The sequence below is a fragment of the Mus pahari genome, chromosome X, assembly GCF_900095145.1.
Source record: "Mus pahari chromosome X, PAHARI_EIJ_v1.1, whole genome shotgun sequence".
NCBI classification, from domain to species: Eukaryota; Metazoa; Chordata; class Mammalia; order Rodentia; family Muridae; genus Mus; species Mus pahari.
In genome coordinates, this window is record NC_034613.1 from 13,042,484 (window position 1) to 13,059,606 (window position 17,123).

General features: G+C 40.4%; 1 protein-coding gene across 1 annotated transcript; it reads left to right on the plus strand.

Moving 5' to 3' along the window:
* The first annotated feature begins 1,146 nt into the window (after positions 1-1,146).
* Znf157 (zinc finger protein 157) lies at positions 1,147-14,127 on the plus strand. The gene is given in 8 exon segments (XM_021188176.1): positions 1,147-1,229; positions 11,069-11,102; positions 11,105-11,210; positions 11,679-11,780; positions 12,690-12,710; positions 12,917-13,860; positions 13,863-13,937; positions 13,939-14,127. Coding segments are annotated over 8 exon segments (1,554 nt in total).
* Positions 14,128-17,123: the final 2,996 nt, after the last annotated feature.

Sequence of the window (17,123 nt, forward strand, 5' to 3'; positions counted from 1 at the left end):
ACTTTTATGTATATGAGTACACTGTTGCTCTCCTCAGACACACCAGAAGAGGGCATCAGATGCCATTACAGATGGTTGTGAGTCACCATGTGGTTGCTGGAAATTGAACTCAGGACCTCTAGAAAAGCAGTCAGTGCTCTTAACCACTAAATCTCTCCAGCCCTCTAACTGCATTCTAAATACTTATCCTACACACATGAGTGTAGCTCTCACCCATCACCAAAGAAACGTCTTTTTGCAGCAGATAGAGACCATTATAGAAAGCCACAACTGGTCAAAATGCAGACAACAGGCCACATGGTGACCAATCTCAATCTACAACATAAGTAAGGGAATATTATAAAAGAGGAGGCAAAAATATTGTAACAGTTTAAGGACCAGGACACTTGCTGTGAGACAATGACCAATATATATGACAGGAAACCTGTACTGATGAAATTTCAACAACATGGTTGCTAAAACAAGGCTTGCATAGTGACAGTACTAGTTAACATGCCAACATGGATGGGGAATCTCTCACAAGATTCTACTGAGAGAAGGGTGATCAATTTCAGCCAGGGATGTGTCCCCTGATAGGTTATCTAATCCCAAATGATCAGCCTAAACACATAACATACAAGCAACCCTAAATGGACTCGGAGTTTCATATATCCATATACATTAAATAATTATTGAATTAATTAAATAAAAAAGGCCAATAATTTGAGAGGGAGTGGGGGACACAGAAGGAGTTGGAGCAGGGAGATGGAAGAGTTAAATTAATGTACATAGTACTCATGTCTTAAATTCACAAAATCAGTTTTAAAAGGACATAAAATTGAGAGAGGTGGAGAGGTAGGGATGGCTCTAAGAGGAATGGGGAAATAAATTGCATTAAATTCTCCAAGAATTCATACCAGCTTTGCCATGGCTGTGGAAGGGATGGTGTGACATGGGTTCCACTCCTGGAGCAGAGCCAGCAAGATGTGGGTCTCCTGAGTGCTGATGGCTGCTGTAGGCATAATGCTTGTTTGCATAATAATGTATATATTTTACTTCATGTTCTTCCTTCAGGGAATGTTCTCTCTGACAGGGTTAATGACTCCATGATAATTAGAAGCAACATGAGTCCTGCAAAGGAGAATATGTCTCGTGATTCTCAACAATATGGTGGCTGTCACCTTCAGAACAGCCCCTAAGGCCATGGGAAAGAACTCTGAAAACGTGAGTTCAAGAATACGTAAATCGGTGTAAGAATTGTTCTTTACAGGATTTCTCAACTATGCAAAATATAAGGATACAATATGAATTGTATGAGGGTCTTCATAGACCTGGAAGAACAGAGGTAGCTGCATTAATGAGTCAGCTTAGTCAGAAAGATATTAAAGGAGACAGTATTTTGGTCAATAGAGGAAAAACCTGGATCACAAAAAAGAAAGGAATAGTTATAAAACAAGGCTCAGATAGATGGTTATGTAATATTAGTGGTAAAATGTTGGTCTCCTCCATGGAAGCCATCAACAACTAAAATTGATCCAGATATTCTACTCCATAAGGAGGTAGTTATATGTGGAGTCCAAATAGAAGTTGGGGATGGACAACAGTCTAGTATCAAGAAAAAAAGAGGATTGCTTAATGATAGTCCTACTTTCTGGGATTGATTAATACTTTCTAATAATAGGCCTTGGAGTTGCTGAGATAAAAAAGAAAAAATCCAAACATTAAAATACTAGATTGAGGTAGCTAAGAATTAAAAAGAATGAGCTTCAATGCTGCTTATATCAGCACAAACAAGAGCTTGTTAAATTGCGATATGTGTGTGTATATATGTGCGTGTGTGTGTGTGTGTATATATATATATATATATATATATCCTCTATGTCTAGACTTGGCAACCACAAATGCTGTGCCCAGTGAACTGCATGAGACTTGCTATTTTAAAAGTGTACTTGCAGTCTGGTTCATTTGCCTCAAATGTGCTCTATATATTTCAGTTTCTAGGCGTAAAGGGGCTAAAGTCATAAAATGCTGATTTGTGGAATGATCAAAAGAGAACCTGGGATAAATGATTACACTGATATGCAATTTCTAAGGAAGTAGCTTAAGCAAAGAATAGACTGGGCTTTAGTCTTTAAGAGAGCTATCTTGATACCAGAAAATGCCAACAAGAAAGAAATATCTCGAGCAGATCATGGAGCTGTCAGATTGCATCTATTATTGATTCTGAGTTCTTCTGTTAGGACCTAGGTAAAATATTAAAGCTTAAATGGAATGTTAAGGCCTAGGTAACTGATATCTAAGGAAATGTTCTCATGTTTCTGCTGCTACTGGGAAACTTTTTTTTTTTTTTTTTTTTTTTTGGTTTTTCGAGACAGGGTTTCTCTGTATAGCCCTGGCTGTCCTGGAACTCACTCTATAGACCAGTCTGGCCTCGAATTCAGAAATCCGCCTGCCTCTGCCTCCCAAGTACTGGGATCAAAGGCATATGCCACCATGCCCAGCAGGAAACATTTTAATGCCAAGATTGATTACATATTCTGTTATATGCTGTGCCCTTGGAAACCAATCACAATAGAAGTCAGTAGAACTGTTTTGTATAGTTACCCACAATAAGTTTGGATCCAAATCAACCACCCAGTGGCACTTCCTGCACCTATGTATATGCTTTTATGCCTCTGGGATGGACCCCAGCATAAGAGAGACACCTTTACCAATATAAGAAACTATTTGGAATAAGACTTCCATTTTGTGTAATCGTCTAATAAAGTCTAAGTTGACAAGGTTTCCCTGGCAACTAACATCCTACTTGGCAGAAAGAGGGTATGTGGGTAACTGCCATCCTGTTTAGCAACTTAAGATATATATGTTCGGTTGGGCGGTGGTGGCACACACCTTTGATCCCAGCACTGGGGAGGCAGAGGCAGGCGGATTTCTGAGTTCGAGGCCAGCCTGGTCTACAAAGTGAGTTCCAGGACAGCCAGNGCTATACAGAGAAACCCTGTCTCAAAAAACAAAAAACAAACAAACAAACAAAAAAACAAAACAAAAACCCCACAACAACAAAAAAGATACGTATGTTAGATAAGTCCCATCTTGGTAAACAAGTTTAAACAGAAATATAAGACAAGTCAAATTCCCTGCCACAGTTGAGTCAATGGGAGCAGGATAAGTGTTCAACAAAGACATGTTCTTATGGAAATCCCCTATCCATAAATCCTAATTGGTGGATAACTTGGCAAAGATGTTTGTGGATTTGGGGCTTAAAAACCCAGTTCCCAACTCTGGACCATGGCCCTGGTCAACCAGTCCTGGGGTGTATGCTCAATAAACTATTCCTGTCTGAGATTAGTGTTTGTGTGGTGTGTGAGGCAATTCCTGGACCCCAACACTTCCACCGCTTCCTAACACTCCTTCCCCAGGACCTTCTACCAAGCTGAGGCTGGTACTCAGCAACAAACATATTTTTAAAAGATGGACAAAGAAGTCGGGCGTGGTGGCACACGCCTTTAATCCCAGCACTCGGGAGGCAGAGGCAGGCAGATTCCTGAGTTCGAGGCCAGCCTGGTCTACAGAGTGAGTTCCAGGACAGCCAGGGCTATACAGAGAAACCCTGTCTCGAAAAAAAACAAAAACAAAACAAAAAAACAAAACCAAACAACAACAAAAAAGGTGGACAAAGAAGAAAAGATACCTTTGTGTTAAATTCCCTTTGCATGGTGAGGATTACAGGAGATCTAAGATCCAATACCAACAAACAACAGTCAGTATTCAACATCTAGAGAAGCTTAGTCTGTATGCAATAAAAATATTTTTAAGTCTTAAGATAATAATCACTAGGGGGCTGGAGAGATGGCTCAGGGGTTAAGAGCACTGACTGCTCTTCCAAAAGTCCTAACTTCAATTTCCAGCAACCACATGGTGGCTCACAACCATCTGTAATGAGATCTGACTCCCTCTTCTGGAATGTCTGAAGACAGCTACAGTGTACTGATATATAATAATAATAATAATAATAATAATAATAATAATAATCACTAATATGTTTTTCAGTTGTCACTTTGCTGTCAGACAGCATACTTAATTACATATTTAAACCATAACTTGGCAATTTTAGCCTGGAAACATGCAGCTGCAAATTGTTTATTTAAAAGTTATCACCAGGGCTGGAGAGATGGCTCAGTGATTAGGAGGACTGACTGCTCTTCCAAAGGTCCTGAGTTCAATTCCCAGAAACCACATGGTGGCTCACAACCACCTGTAAAGGGATCTGATGCCCATTTCTGGAGTGTCTGGAAACAGGTACGGTGTACTCATATACGTAAAATCAATATTTTTATTTTTAAAGATTTATTTATTTATTTTAGGCATATGAGTATTCCACCATTGCTCTTTTCAGACACACCAGAAGAAGGCACCAGACCCCATTACAAATGGTTGTGAACCACCATGTGTTTGCTGGGAATCAAACTCGGGATCTCCGGAATTGCAGTTGGTGCTTTTAACCGCTGAGCCATCTCTCCAGCCCAATGAAATAAATCTTTAAAAAAAAAAGTGATCGCCAAAGAAAGTCCAGATTCAGAGTAGGGCTCAAAAATGTCTGACTGGCAATAGATTTAACTCATGAAATTAATCTAGACATCATTCCTTTTTTTAAAAGATTTATTTATTATATGTAAGTACACTGCAGCTGTCTTCAGACACTCCAGAAGAGGGCGTCAGATCTTGTTATGGATGGTTATGAGCCACCATGTGGTTGCTGGGATTTGAACTCTGGACCTTTGGAAGAGCAGTCGGGTGCTCTTACCCACTGAGCCATCTCACTAGCCCTAGACATCATTTCTTAGAGAAACTATACTGTACTATAGATAACAACATGGGGAATTTTTGTCACATGGACTCTTTCTCAATTACTTAGCTAGCTGACTGTCTCAGTTGAGAGAGATGCATTTACATAACTGGCTGTGCTCTAGACATTTTGGGGAGCAGCTTTAGATCTGCAATGCAGTTAGCAGTTGCCTCCCTTACTTGCAGTGCCAGATGCTCTGTACCACACGCTCCTCTAGCCAGTTGTGCTCTTATTGATTGATTGATTGATTGATTGATTGATTGATTGATTGATTGACAGGGTTTCTCTGTGTAATGACCCTGTTCCTTTTAATTCATCGCATCCTACACAAAAATATGGTAGTGCTGGCAATTCTCTACTTTGTTATATATTATATGTAGCCCTTTCTAGTTACTGACCTCCAAGGCCTTGGCAATGTTGTTCCTCTGAATGTCAAAAAGTGCACTTCTGGATCAGTGCCTGCTGTGCTCTCTCCCAGTTAAGCACATCATGGACTTGTTTGATGGTTGCCTGCTTTATTTCTTCTAGTTGAGTAATGTTTTTGCTCACTAAGTTGATAAATAGATTTTCAAACAGTCACTATATTTTTAAATTAAGCACATGGGGAGGGTCCTGTTACACAATTTTTAGATTAAAGGAAATGCACAGAGATGAATCACATGCATAGTTTTCCTCCACATTCATGAAGAAGTGGTACAAGGACAACATGATTGCCCTGTGTGGAAAACCCTTGTTACTGGTTATACCAATTTTTTTTTAAATTTCTTTTTTGAGACAGGGTTTTTTTTCTGTATAGCTCTGGCTGTCCTGGAACTCATTGTGTAGACCAGGCTGGCCTCGAACTCAGAAACCCGCCTACCTCTGTCTCCCAAGTGCTGGGATTAAAGGCGTGCGCCACCACTACTGGGCTGTTACTGGTTATACCATGGTCCTTGGACCACTGCATTATTCAGATGTGGGGTGCTGCAACTGCAGTAGTAAACAGCACACAGGATAGCATGGTCACTCAAGGTCCAGGCATTTAAATTTTAGGTGGACTAAAGCAATAGGACCTGAGCTTAGTTTCCCAGGGCCCATGCCCAGTAACTACTAACCACCTATTACTACGGATCCATGGAAATTCAACACCTCTGGCCCCTGCAGGCACCTTCCCACACCAATCACACACACACACACACACACACGCACACACACACACACACACACACACACACACAAAATTTTAAAATCATATAAACAAATTTAATTGCTGTATAACACCTTTATAAAGCTTGATAGAGACCGAACTTTAAATAAATCTTGCCTCTCTCACAAGACCCATGTTTTTTTAACTAAAGCCTGACACACTTAGTAGAAACTTAGCATTTATCTTGATGAAATAAAATCTTTTTTAAAGCATATTAATTAAATAAAACTGAAAGCGTGGAGCTAAGTCATTGTCCTTATCTTTGGGTTCTAGGACTCACAGAGCTTAGAGGATCATCTTGTAGATGAAGGCTATTGTCCATGAGAGTGAGAGGCATGTATCACCATTGCAGAGCTTAAAATAGTTTTTTCTTTCTTTTTTTTTTTGTGTGTGTATGGGTGTTTTGCTTGCATGTATGCAGTGTCTGCAAAGGCTGGATGAAGGCATCAGATTTCATGGAACTACAGTTATAGATGGCTGTGAGCTGCCATGTGGGAGCTGTGATTTAAACCTGGGTCCTTTGGAAGAGCAGTCAATGTTCTTAACTGCTGAGCCATCTCTCTGCCCTCCTCCCATTTTGTTATTTTTGAGATTGGGTCTTAATAAGTTGTTCAAGCTGATCTTGAATTTACCCTGTATCCTAGGCTGATCTGGAAATTAAAATTTTCTTCCATCTGTTTCCCGAGTAGCTAGGTTTATTGGCTTGTGCAATCAGGCCCAGTCTGTTTTATATAGGAAAAGAAAATGGCAACAAAAAAATTAAGGACATTCCCCTGGATGAGTGACTCACCCACGTGTAGAATAATTACCAGTATTGTAGTAAATTCACCTTATAATAATAAAAATCATAATCAAGGTAGGGCTTAACATTATAATGAGACATGTCACACAATAAGACAGTGGGTCCTTTCCACTTGGGAAAAACTGTAAAAATCTTTTTCTCTCATTTGAGACATTTCCTTTGACATGCTTTCTCCCTTAAACTGGACCATCAGACTAAAAAGCATTGTTCCTGTGAACTGTGCCTTTGTCTGATGTTTTTGATAAGAGAGCATAAGAACCCTGAGATAGGGTTTGAACTCAAACCTCAGACATCTGCAAAAAAGAGGCCTGTAAATATCTAATCAAAAGATTTTCACAGCATGATTGGCCAGTATCTATAATCCCAGAACTAGTGAAAATCAAGGAAGACAGGGGTGGTGGTGGTGAGATCAAAGGAATCAAAAGAAGAAATTTAAGAAAGAGAGGGGGGGGGGATAAAGAAGTGTGGTTTGCTGCTTATTTTCATCAAAATATGCTTATACATTTTTTTTCTATCAGCAGTGTGTTGGGAAATGCAAGTTATTTATACCAGAGGCTGTTAGCATTTTATCACTTTTGACTTTTATCTTTTATGGTGGTTGTGGAGATTGCGGAAGATTAAAGTCTTTTTTTCCTAGCAGTTCTGGCCCAATTAGAAGATATTTTATCATGGACCAATACTGTCTTAACCTGACTTTACCCCCTCATCCCAGAGGTACCTTCAAGGAGAGGGTTGTTCCACCTTGACTCCTACCTGCACTTGCTCCATTTGCCTCCCTTTTAGATTAGGGTACACCTCGGTGCCCATGGTTAAGGGGATTCCTTTTGCTTCGCTAAACTCTGCACATGCACAGACCCACAGAGTGCAGTGCCTGAGACCAGCTTCTTCTGGCAGCTTGTCTCCAGAAGGGATGCTTCAACCCCCTCTCACCCCGTTTTGCCCTGCCATTTGTGACCAGCGAGCTGTACCAGATAGGTGATTAGAAGGTGGCCCTCGTTCTAAGGAGGAATGAAGTATCCACAAATGTTCATCCTTCTTGATTTTCTTCTGTTTTCCATAATGTGTCTTGGATATTCCAAGTTTCTGGGCTAATATCCACTTATCAGTGAGTGCATGTCTAGTGACTTTGTTTGTGATTGGGTTACCTCACTAAGGATGATATCCTCCAGATACATCCATTTGCCCAAGAATTTCATAAATTCATTGTTTTTAATAGCTGAGTAGTACTCCATTGTGTGAATGTACCACAGTTTCTGTACCCATTCCTCTACTGAGGGACATCTGGGTTCTTTCCAGCTTCTGGCTATTATAAATAAGGCTGCTATGAACATAGTGGAGCATGTGTCCTTATTACCAGTTGGAAGATCTTCTGGGTATATGCCCAGAAGAGGTATTGTTGGGTCCTCCGGTAGTACTATGTCCAATTTTCTGAGGAACCACCAGACTGATTTCCAGAGTGGTTGTACAAGCTAGCAATCCCACCAGCAATGGAGGAGTGTTCCTATTTCTCCACAACCTCACCAGCATCTGCTGTCACCTGAATTTTTAATCTTAGCCATTCTGACTGGAGTGAGATGGAATCTCAGGGTTGTTTTGATTTGCATTTCCCTGATGACTAAGGATGTTGAACATTTTTTCAGGTGTTTCTCAGCCATTCGGTATTCCTCAGGTGAGAATTCTTTATTTAGCTCTGTACCCCATTTTTTAATGGGGTTATTTGAATTTCTGGAGTCCAGCTTCTTGAGCTCTTTGTATATATTGGATATTAGTCCTCTATCAGATTTAGGCTTGGTAAAAATCCTTTCCCAATCTGTTGGTGGCCTTTTTGTCTTGTTGACAGTGTCTTTTGCCTTACAGAAGCTTTGCAATTTTATGAGGTCCCATTTGTCAATTCTTGATTTTACAGCACAAGCCATTGGTGTTCTGTTGAGAAATTTTTTCCCTGTGCCCCTATCTTCGAGGCTTTTCCCCACTTTCTCCTCTATCAATTTCAGTGTCTCTGGTTTTATGTGGAGGTCTTTGATCCACTTAGACTTGAGCTTTGTACAAGGACATAAGAATGGATCAATTCTCATTCTTCTACATGATAGCCGCCAGTTGTGCCAGCACCATTTGTTGAAAATGCTGTCCTTTTTCCACTGGATGGTTTTAGCTCCCTTGTCAAAAATCAAGTGACCATAGGTGTGTGGATTCATTTCTGGATATTCAATTCTATTCCATTGATCTACATGTCTGTTGCTGTACCAGTACCATGCAGTTTTTATCACAATTGCTCTGTAGTACAGCTTAAGGTCAGGCATGGTGATTCCACCAGAGGTTCTTTTATTGTTGTCTCTGCCTCCCAAGTGCTGGGATTAAAGGTGTGTGCCACCACGCCCGACCTGTAGCCCCTTTTCTAAGCATGGCCTGCAGTGTAATTTCCTTCCTTCATCCCTCCATCCTTCCCTCTTTCCTTCCCTCCCCTCCCCTATTCTTCTTTACTTCTTTTGTTTTTGATAAGGTCTCATGTAACCCAAGCTTGCCTCAAACTTGGTATTTAGCTGAGGATACCTTTGAACTTTGAATTTTCTTGCTTCTGCCTTCTGAGTGCTAGGATTGCAGATATACACCTGGTTTTATGCAGCATTGGGGAGTGAGTCCATGGCTTTGTGCATTTAGGTAAGCTACATCTCAGTCCCTTAGCATAATTTTCTTTTCATATTTTAGTGTATGTGATTCAAAAAATTCACTTTGTATATTCAAACCCTCCTGTTTTGTGCCCTAACACCATAGTCCCCAGGGTATCAGTATTGTTTTGAGGAAGGGTCTCATGCAGCCCAGCTTGGTCTTGTACTCCTGACCCTTTTGCTTCTACTTCATAAGTGCTAGAATTAAAGGTATGGGAAACCATGGCCAATATGTTCTTTGAGTCTCTCTGTATAGTACAATTCACCCTAGAACTAACTAGCTCAGGCTGGTTTCAAACTATACCCTTCCCTAATATATTACATATACACATATGTGATTTATAGATTTTATATTACATTGTTGGAGATCAAACCTAAGGTCTTCTGCATTCTAGGCAACAACCTACCACTGAGACTCTCTCTCTCTCTCTCTCTCTCTCTCTCTCTCTCTCTCTCTCTCTCCTTACTTGGTACTATGTGATAATTTGATATACACACACACACATACATACCATATATATATATATATATATATATATATATATATATATATATAATAACAATCATCAGTGCTTCTTGAATAGATAAAATATTGTATATATACAAAATGTATTGTTATTCATCCATAAAAGGAATATTTTACAAAACATCTCTATGTTTTGTTTAAAGAGACAGTACAGGGTACACTGCAAGGGAGCAGTAGACTCCTTGAGCTAGAGTGCTGAGGAGACAAAAAAGAAATATATCCTATCATTTGCAGCTAAATGGGTGGAACCAAAGGATATTCTATTAATTAAAGAAGCCAAATGTAGAAATTCTACCTAGTCTCTCATATGTGGATGTTATAAAGATTAACTGGAATGTACAATCGTGATTACTAGAGTCTGGGAAGGTGGAGAGATGAGGGTATAATGGGAAATTGCATTGCAGGTACCCAAACACAGTTAGATGGTAATCTTTATTTAAAAAATTTTTTTTTAAAGTTCTAAGAATGGAACCCAGAGCCTTGCACATGCTAAGGCAGGCACTTCACCACTAAACTGCATCACAAGCCTGGACATAATATTTTTGTTATGAGGATTTAAAACTCTGTTTCTGCCAGTGAAGTATAGTCAGATAACACCAAGTAGAATTTGAAGCTTCCTCTTGTGCAAGTCCAGTGCCTGTCTTTGTGTCCAGCATCTCTCACATACATAAAGTACCTCAGTGTATATCTTTCAGGTCTTCATTTCTGTTTCCCCAGAAACCTGTGTATGTCCAGGTACAGAGTTATAACTTTGTAATCTAGTCATATTTTCTTTCTGACAATGTTTCACTTGGCCCAGGCTGACCTGGAACTTGCTATATAGCCAAGGATGGCCCCAACCTTCCCATCTCCTCCTAAGTACTGGATTCTACTGTCAGTTTAATAAATAGTAAATTAACATGGTGCTAGAGCGTTTCAAGGGTTTTCACTAAAGTATGATGTTAAGTAAGATATGAAACAAGGTATCCGGCATGGCTCCTTCCATTCACCTCCCAATGTGGTTGCATTGAGAAATTTAGTTCCCATGGATTCTCCCTCATATACCCCATTCTGATCACTGCAGACTGTCATTACAAGGATCTGTGATATTTAAAGATGTGTGGCTGTGGATTTCACCCAACAGGAGTGGCACAGATTGGACCCTACCCAGAGGAATATGCACAAGGATGTGATGCTGGAGACCTACAGTCACTGGGTGAGAATGAGTGTGTCTGGGTAACGCCTGGAAACATGTGGTAACTGTCTTAAAATGTGCCACCACTGCAGTTTAGTGATATTTTAATTTGAAATTTAAGGGTTACAGCTGACTGATCAACTTAGGGTTCTAGGAAGAACGTGTGTTCTCACGACCCCAGAAGTAAGGTTTAAATGGGCCCTTTCCTTGTACATCTCATGAAAGATGCACCCCTTCCTCCTTGATCAGGTATCCTAAAACTCAAACTATTTGGCCCATGTCTGTGTCATTTCCTTTTTGTTTGTTTGTTTGTTTGTTTTGTTTTTTTGTTTTTTTGTTTTTCGAGACAGGGTTTCTCTGTGTAGCCCTGGCTGTCCTGGCACTCACTTTGTAGACCAGGCTGGCCTCGAACTCAGAAATCTGCCTGCCTCTGCCTCCCGAGTGCTGGGATTAAAGGTGTGCGCTGCCACTGCCCAGCTGTGTCATTTCCTATTAACAGGTTTCTGCGTGGCCAAACCAGACATGATCTTCAAGTTGGAGTGGGGAGAAGAACTGTGTCTATTAGAAGAGGAATCCTCAGGCCATGCTTACTCAGGTGAATGAGCAAGAACCAGATAGATTGAATACATGGGAAGCCAGACCCCAGGAATTTAGATCAAAGGGCATCCACATGTAATATTTTTTCAGGAGTCTTTAGAGCATTGGGCCCTTTCAAATAAGGACAGGAGGTCTACATGTTTCAGAAAACTAAATTATCTACCCAAATATTATACTCACATTTTAGTACTAGTTTATTTTGATGTTTGTAATGGTATCTGTCCCACTTAATAACCTGTGCTTCATGTTAAAGATTTATTCCTCTGTTTCTTCATTTAAGTGGATGCATATGCAGACATCTGTTCATATATTCCTTTAGTTACACACTACAAATATAAGGAGTGTCAAATTTATGTTGGTCACATTCTAGGTTTTGGAATCCAGCAGTAAATAAATACCTCCATTCTCTTGGAGCTTGCAATCTAGTGAGGGAAGGAATCCAAAAACAGATATGTAGTGGGTTGAGTGGTAAAAAGAAAAGCAATTCAAGTTAAGAAAGACAGACAATGATGTACACTTTTAGGGACTATATCCAGGCAAAGGCTTTTAAAAGGGAGGGTCAGGATTAGTGTACAAATATTAGTGAAATGGGAGACTGAGCTATATAGAGAAGGTATGCTCTGGACAGAGAACCGTGAACACTGATCCTTACCTGGGAAATTTATCCTTGGACTGGTGAAGAGGCCTGTGAATTAGCAAGGTTTCAAAATGTAGGTGGACTTTTTTGCTTTTTCCCTTTGTTTTTCTTTTTTTTTTTTTTTTTTTTTTTTTTTTTTTTTTTTTTTTTTGGTCTGAAACAGGTCTGTACAGCCCAAGTTAACCTGAAACTCATGAACCTCCTACTTCAGTCTTCCAATTCTGAGAGGAGATTTTACATGAAAGAATGACACACTTTTTGTTTTTAAAAGACTTGTGTCTTTACTGTGTGGCAACAGTTCAATTGAGAACTGGAGAACATTTTTCAGCATCAGAGTATTCAAATTGTGAATCAAAATGTTGGTTATGGAGCTGGAGAGATGGCTCAGCAGTTAATAGCACAGACTGCTCTTCCAGAGGTCCTGAGTTCAATTCCCAGCAACCACATCGTGACTCACAACCATCTGTAATGAGATCTGATGCCCTCTTCTGGTGTGTCTGAAGACAGCTACAGTGTACTTACATATAATAAATAAATAAATCTTTAAAAAAAAAAGAAAAAAATTGTTTTAAAAAGAAATGTTGGTTATAATAGATGTGAGGAAACCTTCCATGAAGAAACAAGCTTTGTTTGACAGCAAAGGATTCCTACCGGAGATAAAAACTTTGAATGACATGAATATGGAAAAATGCACTGTAGGAAATCTAACTTTGTTGAGCACCTGCAAACCCACACAGGAGAGAGGCCCTATGAATGTGGTGAATGTCCAAAGACCTTCAGTGCAAGATCCAACTTCATTGCTCATCAGAAAACTCACACAGGAGAGAGGCTCTTTGAATGTCATGAATGTGGGAAATCTTTTGGCAAAAAGTCACAACTCATTCTACACTACAGAACACACACGGGAGAGAGGTCCTATTAATGTACTGAATGCGAGAAAACCTTTTCTGAGAAGGCAATCCTCACAATCCACCAGAGGACCCACACTGGTGAGAGGCCTTATAAATGCAATGAATGTGATAAGATATTTTGTGTCAAGATACTCCTTATCCAATACCTAAGAACTCACATGGGGGAGAAATCCTGTGAATAATGGGACTGTGGGAAAAACTTCTGTGCCAAGAAATCCCTAAACCAGCATCAAAGAATTCACACAGGTGAGAAGCTCTATGAGTGTGGAGACTGTGGGAAATTCTTCCGAATCAAAATGACTCTCAGTAATCATCAGAGAAGCCACACAGGTGAAAAGCCCTATCATTGTAGAGGGTGTGCGAAAGCCTTCAGGGTACACTTGTCTCTGGGACTCCATCAGAGAATCCATCCCAGAGAGAAGCCCTATGAATGTAACAAATGTGGGAATGCTTTCTATATGATAGCCTGGCTCATTGAACACCAATGTATGCATTCAGGAGAGAACCCCTATGACTGTGGGAAGATCTTTAGCATGAAAAAAAATCCCTTTGTCAACACAGGAGAACTCACACTGGTGAGAAGCCTTATGAATGTCATGAGTGTGGGAACACTTTTTTATGTGAAAGTGTGCCTCATTGAGCCTCAATGAATTCATAAAGGAGAAAGGCCTTTTGAATGTCAGGAATGTGGAAAGGGCTTCTGTTGGAAAGCCCACCTCACAGAACACCAGCGAACTCACTTGGGCCAATCCTTGCTTTGTGCATTGGAGAAAAAATGTGCTTTGCATGTTCTGCTTGATTAGATGCTCCTGAGGGCTTGACCCAGTGTTTGAGGGAGTGAGGGAATCTTCAAGGAGAAGCTTTCTCCAATGCACAAAGCAAGGATTGGCCCAAGTGAGTGTCTGATAATTAGCCATCTCAATATTTTTCTTATGTGTACTGACTGCTCATATCCTTTACTGTTTCCTAGTGAGATGCTTATCTTACATTCTGATTTAAATGTTGTCATGTTCTGGTTTAAATGTTGTCATTGGTGTTACTGCTTTTTTTAAAAAATTATTTTATTAGATATTTTCTTCATTTACATTTCAGATACTATCCTGAATGTCCCCTATTCCCTCCCCCCACCCTGCTCCCCTGCCCACTCACTCCCACTTCTTGTCCCTGTACTGGGGCATATAAAGTTTGCAAGACCAAGGGGCCTCTCTTCCCAACGATGGCTGACTAGGCCATCTGGTGTTACTGCTTTTTATGTAAGCATATAAAGCCATTCATTCATATGTTACAGTATCTCCTTTCAGACTATAGCTGTTTCTTTCATTTTGTTAACTTTTTTCTTGTGCTGAACTTTTATGCTTCACATATTGTCTGTTTCAAAGTAATATTTATTTATACTTCCCTCAAAAGTTAAGATTGATTTTAAACATTTTAAGTTTGAATCTACTGTGAGATACTTTTGATATAGTATGGAGCCTGCAATGTATAATACTATATTGTTAAATTTTTACAGAAATGGTGTCACACTGTAGGTAAAATCTTAACAGTTGTTTTGTTTCCTAAGATCTGTCCCTGTTGGTAATTATAGGTCTTGTGCTGGTTATTAAGCTATTCTGTCCTTATGGTAAATGCTGAGATTAAAGGCATGTGTCACCACTGCCTGGCCGATTTGTGTGACTCTTTTTTTGTTGTTGTTGTTGTTTCTTTTTTTGTTGTTTGTTTTTCAAGACAGGGTTTCTCTGTGTAGTCCTGACTGTCCTGGACCTCACTCTGTAGACCAGGCTGGCCTTGAACTCAGAAATCTGCCTGTCTCTGCCTCCTAAGTGCTAGGATTAAAGGTGTGCACCATCACTGCCTGAAGCTTGTCAGCTGCTCCCAGCTGGAATTTGGCTAATAAGAAACTATATATAGCTGGGTGGTAGTGGTGCAGATCTTTAATCCCAGCATGTGGGAGGCAGAGTCTGATAGATCTCTAGTTCAAGACCAGCCTGGTCTACAGACCAAGTTCCTGGACAGCCAAGGCTACACAGAGAAACTCTCTCTCTAAAGGGAAAAAGATGCTAGATATATGCTTTGGGCTAAAATGAAAGGATCTTTTCTCCTTCCCATGACCTCCTAGTTCATCCAAATGTCTTCCCAGCATCACTTCTACACTGGGACAGCAGAGTCCTGTTGGCTGTTTCATTAGTTGTCCAGTCCTGAAAGAACCAGCCTTGTGGTATTGCGACTTCTTGAGATAAGGTCAGCTGGTTGATGTCACCTCCTTAAAGCTGCAAACCCTAGTCCTGTGGGACCGCTCCTATATACTTCTAATTATTATTATTTTTTATTAAAGATGAGATCTTCATTATACAGTCCAGGCTAGCCTGAGCTCATGATCTTCCTCTAACTAGCTCTCTTCCACATCTTTGTAGGACCATGAAAGGCACCCTGGTTCTTGGTTGAGCTAAGGTTGGAAATCCCGGTGTCCCTAAAGGGACAGCAGGCATTTTGCCTGGTTCCTAGACACTAGGCTTCTGACACAAGGCCCCAGCCCTCCATAAATTTGTGGACATCAGTCTCAGTCAAGTAAAGGCAAATGCCCCAAGCCCCTCAAGACAGATCTTCATTTTAATGAGGTACCTAAAGGCCTTGAGGCTTAGCCAATAAACTCTCCTTCCCAGACACTTCTCCCTGCAAAATGTATTTAACCTCAGGCCCGCCCTGAGAAGCTGGGTATGGTTTTACTCATCCACTTTCCGCCATGACAATAAACACATTAAAACCATGGACTGTCTCTTTTCATCGGGATCCGCCATAGGGAACAATGGAGAAGGCCTTCACTTAAGAGTCTAACCTCTTGTGGAGGGTCTCTCTATGCTCCCAGCCATGACCAACAAGACTAAGTTCAAACTGGCCTCCACCAACAAGTCAATGACCCTCCCTGCAAGATCCAGCAGGAGCTTCCCTCTTTTCCCCCTTGGCCCCGGGCTATATCCAGCCTCTGAGCCCCATCTCTGTTCTCAGCTCTTCCGCAGCTCCCAGTGGCGCCTGGGTGCTCAAGAGTCAAAACTAATCCCAGCACTCAGGAGGCAGAGGCAGGCGGATTTCTGAGTTCGAGGCCAGCCTGGTCTACAGAGTGAGTTCCAGGACAGCCAGGGCTATACATCCAGAGAAACTCTGTCTCGAAAAAAAAAAAAAAAAGAAAAAAAAAAAAAAAAAAAAAAAGGAAAAAATCAAAACTAATGAAACCAAAAGGTAGGCAGACAGCAACAGATATTTATTCCTTCTTTGTCTAAAGATAATGAAACTAGAAAGTAAACTGGTAAAAAGAAAGAAAGAAAGAAAGAAAGAAAGAAAGAAAGAAAGAAAGAAAGAAAGAAAGAAAGAAAGAAAGAACATCAATGCAGGTAGTTACTGTTTTTATTTTAGAAATATCCTGAATTCTAGGTGGCCCAAAGCAACTCTTAGCTGACTGTAAGGTTAACCCAAGTGATATTAAGGTCAAACATTTTCTCCTTGGTTGGCCCCCAAAGGGTAGAGCTCTCTGCCTTCATACCCAAGGCCCATGTCATCTTTAAAGGATGGCAGTTTTGTGCCCCTTCAATAAAACTACAAAGAACAAAGTGCAGTTTGGCCCTTAAACCTGATGACTTGGTTTACATGTATTTAAAAAGAAACTAGAGCCTGTAGGCATAATTTTTTGCAACCTAGCTTTAATAAATGTTCAACCTCTCCTCTAGCCCACCACCCAGCAGAGGTAGTGGAAGAGAAAAGTTATTGGGATATGGGGGAAGTGGACCTATTCAGCAATAGTTCTTTG